Genomic DNA, 9,222 nt, shown 5'->3' on the forward strand with positions numbered 1-9,222 from the left:
CCAGTTCAGTGCAGCTTCCTCTCCCCTGCAACTCTGCTGCCAAAGTCTGTACTTAATGTTCCAGGCAAATTTCAGCTGCTGCAGCATGTAAGCTACCTTCACTAGTCTCCTGTGCTGTTTTAACCTGAAATGGTGTCTTTCTTCAAGCTGCCACTGACATAGTATGGCATTACTCACTTCTCTTGCACCACCTTTCAATCTGCTCCTTTTGCATAACCTCCGGAAGACACTTGCCGTCTCTCAGTTCTGCCAGAAGTTCATGAGGCTTTTCTCTTTCTGTATTTTTACTCCTTGGTAATTTCTATCACAAACATAGATTTTGCTACCATCTCTGTGCAGCAATTTTCAGATTCATTTCTCTGACACAGACTTCTCTCCCTGGCTCCATACCCACAGTCTCTCTAATATTCTCTCATAGACATGCAGATATCAAACTGAGCTTACTGTAGCTAAAACAGGTTTCCTAATGTTCTTCTCCCTTCTTCACTCTATGCTCTCTTCAGTAATTTACCCCTCGGTCATCATAGCCAACACTATTACTTTCCTTGTTGTTCTGGTCGACAACTGGAGCAACATCTTCACCTCATGTCTCTCACTACATCCATGGATTCAGGGCATGTCTAAGGTTTGCATATTCTTTCTCTATCCAGGCTCTCATTATCTCATGCCTTTATTACTACAATATTTCTTCTTCCAACCTTTACAAATGTGATCCTGCCCTCCATGTATCCATCCAGGATGCTCCTAGAAATATCATTTCCCTAACACATCACTCTGACCATGTCATTTCTCTTAGCAGCTGTAGACCGCTGTCCCAGTATCTATCTCATTAGTGTAATCTACTTGTCTTCATTAAGGAAATGTCAGCTTCTTCCTACAGTCAACCAAAGAGGTCAATCCCTATCACCTATGTATTAATTTTTCAAGCTAACCCATGATTTTTCTGGTGCCATCCCTCAATCTTTGGAAGACCAGCTTGTAAATATCTGCATGTCTTATTCATTATCCTTCTTTACAACTCTTCTAGGAATCCCGCATTTCGTGGGGCTTGCAGAAATGTGGTTAGCCTGCTGGCATTTTAAAACCCCTGCTGGTCACACTGAACATAATTACCTTGTCGTCTCTCTGATAAGGCTGCATTAGTCACCAATATTTAAAGTGCAGCAACATGTCAAAAGGATGGGGACATTTTTCTGATCCATGATTTCTGATCCATGATTAAGACTCATAAATCCTATGGTAGGACTCTTAACTGGTATTAATAATAATGAACAAAATCCCTATTATACTGATACTGAGCTGAGGTACAAGAGATTAAGTCACTTGCCTCAGGTCATGAAGAAAGACTATGGCAGAGCTTGGACAGAATTCTCGCTTTGTAAGCCCTGCCCTAACTGCAGTACTACCTTTCTTCCATCTATTTTGGTAGTTATCTGCAAAGGATTATGATTTCAGCAGGCTCAGTTGGGCAGTTCTGAATATTTATTTGTGGAAGAATTACGCTTTAGGAGAAAGAAAACGGGGATACTTTCATTTTACAGTCTGATTTCTCTCCTGCAGAGAAAATATGTTAGTTTATATTCTTTTCCTTTAAGTGGATTCTTCTCCTTTAAGTGGATTCTGTTCTGAATGGTCTGTTAAAGGCACTTAGATTCTGGAATCCACATTCTTTATTTATTTATTCCTTAAAAACTAAGAAATAACATCTCATTTCTTTCTTTTGCTCTTAAAGAGGTGAATATGTACTCAAGGGTTCCAGCAGCACTTTGTTAGCAATGAGCCATTAAGTAACTTACATTATAAATGATTGTCATTATTTTTGCAGAACCTACAAAGCGTAAAGTCTTCTTCCTCGTTTACTGGCTCTGCAATAGTTAATGAACTCATTCCACTCTTGAAGATGTTCTGAGTGCACAGAAAGACTTTTTCAATGAGAAAAAGCAATATTAAGAAGGGGGTTTATTGCTGGAGATGACAAAATACTTCTCTATTTAAGTAAAATAATCGTTCATATTTTTATAATAAACATAACACATCTGCACATGTTAAATCTTTTCTCCGCGCTTTTAAAAAAGTTTTTAAGCAATAGTCAGAAAGTATTAAAACGTTGAGATTTCTCAAGAGGATTTGGATGCTCAATTAAATGAACAGGAATTAAGCATGCAGTCCTGCAGGCAGCTCTGCAAATATCAGTGTCCCTTGAGAAGGGCATGATCCTGCCATTTTTACCCAGGCAAAATTTCCATTTGTCTTCAGCGGCAATTTTACTTGAAAGCCACTAGCTTGATTGAAATTTGCCCTTTAAAACAGTGTGATTAAAAAAAGTTGCAGCTCTGTTAAATTACATATATGTTCTTAGTATTTTTAGCAGATATATATTATCAGACTAATTATCTCAGATGTGTCAGAGGAATGTGTCAGGTTCTCATTACTTGTGGCAAAGATACTTTCTAATGAATTGCTATTTAAGTTTGATGCAATTAAAATATGAAAATTACTTATTTCAAATACGATGGGCCAAGTCCTCCTGGAACTTACATGCATGAAACACTGGTGATTTCATTCATTAAATGATTTTAGAAAAATCTCTGAACAAGAAAATACCTTCATCGTATTTTAGAAACATGCAGTTGTTTGACTTCCAGTCTACATCGATAGACTAAGAATAATTACGGCAAGACTAAATACCTGAGTAGCCTAAGATTCAACGCAAAGGCTGTCTCCTGCTTACGTTTCACTGCATTCCTCCAGCAGAACTCAGCTGTGACAGAAGGGAGCACAGACCTTGCCTTGGCCTTTCTTCCCAGGGACAATTTTAACCTCAAAGGAAACGCTAAAGGCCTGAACTAGCTGCATCACCACATTCAATGGAACATTTACTATTGACTTCACTAGGATCAGAATCGAGACTTCAGTAAATTTCCTTTTATAACGAGTGCATTGGGTCAGGATTTCAAGCACACATTTTAAACAAAGCATCTGTATTCTTTAATATGTGAAGGATACATGAAAAAATGGCTGACCTAATCTACCTGGCAAAACCAATGCATTTTAAAAGTCAAATCTACAGCATTGCAAGGTATTGTAAGCAATTTTATGAAAATAAATCTTTTTACTCCTAGAGGTAGCTGCAAGTAGCCTCTCTTCAGGCTTTTCCAATTGTGTATAAATAATTGCTAGTGACAACAAGGAGTAGTCCTGTTAAAGCCTTTCCTCCTCAGTTGTACCATGTACCTGACAAACCAAAACAGAAAATGCTTTTATCCCGGAAATCTTCCATATTATTTGGGGTGGAGGTAGGCTGCACATGAATTACTTGCTTGCACTTTTTTCGGTAGTGGCATGGGCTAAGTATACTCGCGATAAAATGTTTTAAAAATAGGATTTACTATGACTTCCACGGATCTTGGAGGAAGAAGGAAGGTGAAAGGGGAATTGAAATAATAAGGTCATAGTAAATTATTTTTTTGTTTAATAAAATTGGATTCCAATGGCAGGCAGCAGAGCACCATCCAGACAGGTTCAACTGGCAGTCTTCCAAAAGCAAGATGAAAGGTCCTCCGAGTAGTAATTGTCTAAATGGAACAGACTCTGGTTATTGTGCAACTTCTTCATCTACTTTATTGTACATTTATAATTAAATGATGTAATTCTGTTTTTTTTCCTTTCCCAGTGCAGGAAAGCATCTGAGCAACGTTGCTGTAGGATGGAGACAGACTCAGCAGCTTCAAGGGATTTTTCTGAGTCACCACAAGTCATACACAAGGAGTTGGTGAGCTGCTGGTTGCCAAAGCAGGACACAAATTCTGCCTTCTCCAGGGCATGAATGGACACTTACCTGCATTTCAACTCCGCCCGCTCAGTGGTGGAGGTGGTTGGCTCACCAGGATTTTTTGGTAGGGTGAGGGAATACCACTTTTGCTAAAAACTCAGTGGTAAACAGGTGAACAGTGGATCTAACAGGATCTTTAGAACACTATATTCAAAGGGGCATTATGTAGCAGGGCTATTTAATTCACAGAGGAGATTGGACGGACACCTGAGAGTTGGAAGAAGCTTATTGTGCTAAACAAACCCAGAGCCAGCATTTCCTGACTCTGCAAGGCTTTAGGGATCAGGAGTGGAACTCTGGTCCTGAGATGCTAAAAGGCTTGATCAGATGGAAAAGCAGAATCATAGGACCAGCCTTGCAAGGTTCTTCTGTACAAAAGTGCTTTCCCTCAGTCCAAGTAGCCTGTTCACAAGAATAAAGATTATCCAGGTGACTAAAAGTTAGCAAAACAGGGTCTTGGCTTTGCACATTCAACTCCAATAATTTCCTTATGGTCTGTAATGTCTGTTGTTTCTGGAGGTTTTTGTTGTTGTTGTTGTTTTTTCTCATTCATGGTAACAAAGAGAACAAATTAACTGCCTAATTTTGCTGCAGCTTTAGAATATTCTTCAGGCCTTTGGTTTCATGCCTGATGGCCTCTCCCTGAGTATGCTGACTTACGACAATCTGCTTTAATTCATTGCCTTTTTATTTTTGACTTTGAAACATGCACCTGGGTTCTAAGGAAAGATAAAAAATAGGGTAAAAGAAATATAAATAGGACCAACTTTTATATATGCATTAGTGTCTATTATACCTATTCCTAAGAAATCTGAAGTAACAGGTCTCTGTTTTTTCCTAGCAAAATTCAACATAAAGGTTCACATTTATTTGCCAGAAAGTAAAAAATAGAGTAGAATTACAATAGTGATCCAGCCTATAAAACCACTGGCATCAGAATACTCTCTAGTACCATAGGGCCTGATCCTGCTACAAGCCATTGCCTACAGCTTGTATTAATTTCAATAGAGTTTATAAGCAGAATATCTGCAGGGTATGGGCAGCGCTAGCTGAGTTCTTAATGACCATTTTTTGTTATCCTTTGATAGACAAACCTACTGTTCTCAATACTGGAAATTTCGCCCTGGGAAAAAGTAGAATCTGTCTCAAAATAAATGGATCACTTAGATCTTGTTCAGCTTAAGAAAATAATAAAAAAAATAATAATAAATAAACCACACCAACCTTTACTAGCATTTGCATTCAATTACATATGACATTACATGCAATATTTGGGGCCGGAACCTGCATTAGTCCATCCAGTTCCGGAAGAGGTGTGCTAGATTAAATTAACAGCTGGCAGAGGAAGGAGAGTAAAAGGCCTATATAGCAATAACATCCTCTTTGATATGATATTTGCCTTGGAGCTCACACAGAGAGAGATTTCATCTGTGCAGGAATATGTACCCCAGTCAGGGTATTTTATTGCTACAGGTAGAGAACATCTGCAGCTCTTCACACCCGTACAGGGCACATTCTGCCCAGGCACCCGCCCCTGCAAGCTCTTAACTTCAGAGGAGCATCTGCCATGGAACAAAAACTAGAAAAAAATAGAAAAACTAGAAAAGCAAGGTGGTACTATTGGGATGAACCTAGAATATCTGCCTTATTTTGAAGTCATAGCTGTTCTCAACACAAGACAGCAAGAGCCAAGGTATTTATATTCCACTTCCATCATATAGATGAGCATTATAAAGAAACAGTCTAGTGACTGGCCTTAGGTGGGGACAGGGACAGTAGCTGACTATCCACATGAAGCTGGCTCCTTCTAGTTCAGTGATCACAGTGTACATGATTTTTAACGAACTAGTATTTTACCTTTTTTTGTTGTATGGGAAAATAGTAACATCCGTTAGTTATTTTTGATCTAACAAAACATACAGTGGACAGGCAATACTATAATATCTCTGGGTTTATTTCTGACCAAGTCAAACACTTTATTTTATCAAATTGCCATTATGCTTGCGTTTCTGTGTTTTAACCTGGAGGTGCCAAAGGAACACACCTCTATAGCACTAGCGCTAACATACGGGAGTCTTCATCATGGCTGAGAGTTATAGTATAGGTAGATCCTCACTCCAAAAAAAATCATGAAAGAATTATAGTGTTTGTATTCAGTATTACAAGTCTCTCTCCCTCAACATTTCTCTCAACATACAATGAAGTTTGTCAAAAGTGTATCAAAAGACCTTTAAAGAAGGCAAAGAGTGACAGACACCGATATTTGCACGTACCTCCCTCGAGTCACAGTTTGCACTTCTGACCTTGGGGCAGCAACTTTGCGAAGTGGCTCTCTGGCCACATGCAGAGATATGCCCAGGAATACGTGTGCAGGAACATGCACTGTACCTGGGAATCCCTTGCTACCAGCTGAATGTTATATATTCCGAGTTACCTCACTGCACACACACACACACTCATCCACACACTCATTCGCACACAAACAGGATCTTTTGAAGACCATCTTCACCTGCATTTAACCACTTCATTTTTGAGTTGCCACATTTTCTCTCTTGATTACAATTAGCAGAGCTGCCGTTACACATAACCCAGTGCCAGGCAATTTCAGCAGTTTCTGTCAGGAGAAATGGACGTTCCTGAACCGAGGACAATGCAGGCAGTGAAAGAGGAGCAACTATTGCTTATTTCAAGATGAAAAACCTCTCCAATAACTGAAACTCCATTCACCAAAGGTGAGCTCTGGTGACATGTTCGCTCGCTGTCAAGGTTGAATTTATTTGTTTATGCCCCGAGCACAGCGAGCACACGTGGCAGAGGGATCCAACCCTCCACAGCCAGCCCAGCACGTCTGCACCCTCACCTAGATGGAGAAGAGGAATCCCTCCCTAGGCACTGAAGCCAGCAGCAGGGTGCCAGGCTGCTGACAGGCTTTGGTCGTGTTTGCTTGCCCGTTATAAGTGGGACTGAAGCCACCAGTTCATTTCACAGGGGTTGTTAAATAGCAAGTAGACATTAAGGATCACTAGTAACACAGCCAGGATCTCAACTAGCAATCTAGGTTCCCTGCTGCACCACCTGTTCGTAGTGTTTCAGTGCAAGTCTACACCATGCTACTCACCTCCACTGCTCACTTTTAAAATATACAGAACAAAATGTATACATTGGCAAACACATGTGAGAGTATATCCTTCGTGAATAATTAGCTTTAAGCAATAATTCCGCTTGCAACGTCTGAAGAGGGAATTAATGCAAGCTATCAAGGGAGTTTGGGACAGAGAACACACTTAGAAAACAAGTATTTTTAAAGATTGCACAGTCTAAGAAGCAATGATTTCACTGCGACGGAAGTAAATCACTGAGGAATCATCTGAATGCCACAGAAGAACCATGGGAGGGAAATGTTATTTGCTGTATGGAGTAACCATGCTGTGGATAGCAAGAATACTGTCATCCTTTACTGGAACCCTCATCATTCTGCAAAAACGTGCATCTTTTGTAGCCAGGGTGTTTAAGGCTGGGTTTTATGCACATGTCCCTTTCCTACACTTCAGATCAAAGAAACATTTGAGGCAAACTGATCATCACCTTGAGCCGGTATCTTGAGGGATAACAGTTCACAGTACAACTATGACAAAACACAGCACAAAAATGCTACAGGCAAACAGATGCATCTCCACTCCAAGAGAAAATGATTCTTTTCTAACACTCCTAATAAATTCATGTAATGTTTTGTACACATTGAAAATATTCCAAAGCATAGCTCAGTGTAAACAGCAACCTGGTTTCCTCCTGCTCTTTAGCATTTCTCTTTGTTTACTCTCCATTTGAGGATAGAAAAAGCCTACATGCGAGCACTGCAAATGGTGTATTTCAGGACTGATGGGGCATTGGCTAAGAGAATGATGAAATACAGACATATGTAGCCTCCAATAAAATAATATGTACTTTGCCTGAGTCACCAGGGTCAAACAAATCTAAAAAAAACCAATAAATCCAACATGTACTTTATTAATACTTCTTACTTGTATGTGTAAATTCTTACTTGTATGTGTAAAATAATCTGATGCCATGGTGATGGGCAGACTATATTAAGCTTAGAGAAACATGAGATGTGAGAGAGACATTCTGGGGTGTGTCTGGTCTCACTCCCACTGCCTTCTTGCTCCCCAACCCCACGTCTTAGCAGCAGAGACCCCATGGGAAAGTGCCCTGTCAGTGCTTCAGGAAGCAATGCCCAGGCAGACCAGTTCACCCATCACAAGGAGAGGCAGTTAGTTAGAGTCGCCAGCTCCCATCTGTGAGCCCAAATGGCTCTGCTCAGTCTCTGCTCAGCTTAGGAGGGCCCGGCACGCTCATTGGGTAAAAAACCAGCCCTTACCTTTGGCAATGAGCTCCTCCAGCTCTTGGTCGAATCCTTGTCGGTGGCATTTCCTCCAGAGCCCCATGTTGGTGGAGTTGTACTGTCTGTTGCACTCGTCGACTGCGCTCATGGCAAAGATCTGCCTCCTGTTTCTCGTCAAGAGGAGTTTCCCTTCCCAGCGGTCCAACCTAGACCTGCTGGCCCTGAGAGGCAGGTTGTTGTTGGAGTTATAAATGAAGCCAGGATCATTTCTCTTCGTAGTGATGCTCTTGCACCTCTCCCTGTGCTTCCTGGCATCAGTTTCGTACCAGTGGTCAGAGCAGATTGCCACAGCCAGCATGCCCAGGGCACACAGAGCTAAAGAGAGGCCAGCATAGAGCAGTAACCTTCCAGCAGCCATACCTCAGCCTCACAGAAACACCATGGACATCTTCACAATAGGCAAAGCCCTTGAGCGTGAGACCACACAGAAACCTCCAGAGCAGCTACTTGGTGTCACTTGGCAGAGACTGCCTCAAACATCCCCAGCTCTGTGGCTCACATCAACATTGCAGAGGGATGCTGAGAGCACTACAAAGTTCTGCCCTGGAGGCAGTCTTGGAGTCTCATCTGCCTCTTCTCCTCTGTAGAGGAGACCTGGTGAGGAGAAACACAGCCTTCCACCTCAAGTGGGAACAAGCCAGCGACGCACCTATACAACGATGTCCTGCTGCTCCTCTCACCAGGAGCACCCAAGCGATAGGGGTTGAAGGGATATATCCCCCTGAAGAGACCTGCAAGCTACGGCTGATCAGTCCATTAATCTCTTTCAATCTGGCCAGCTCGGAAATCCAGAAGAGATGGCTTTCAGATCAGCAGGCTCCCCACAGCATCATCGCAGGACAGAAAAGTTCAACAGCTAGACATCTCCGGCTTGCAAGCAGCTGGTTATCCCGGTTTCAGGAATGAGTCTCTTGCATTTTCTTTGTCAGTGGCTCAGCAAGAGCATCATCGTCTGGACGGTCGGTTGCTTGCTTGGGTTTAAAGCGGG

General features: G+C 41.5%; 1 protein-coding gene across 1 annotated transcript; it reads right to left on the minus strand.

Annotated features, from left to right (window-relative positions):
• Nucleotides 1-8,210: 8,210 nt before the first annotated feature.
• Nucleotides 8,211-8,592, minus strand: LOC104281152 (transmembrane protein 178B-like; the record flags this gene model as incomplete). The annotated part of the gene is made up of 1 exon (XM_009879054.1): nucleotides 8,211-8,592. A coding segment is annotated over exon 1 (382 nt), but the record flags the coding sequence as incomplete, so codon positions are not given.
• Between the last annotated feature and the right edge of the window lie 630 nt (nucleotides 8,593-9,222).

Source organism: Apaloderma vittatum, unplaced genomic scaffold, assembly GCF_000703405.1.
Source record: "Apaloderma vittatum isolate BGI_N311 unplaced genomic scaffold, ASM70340v1 scaffold26091, whole genome shotgun sequence".
Lineage (NCBI taxonomy): Eukaryota > Metazoa > Chordata > Aves > Trogoniformes > Trogonidae > Apaloderma > Apaloderma vittatum.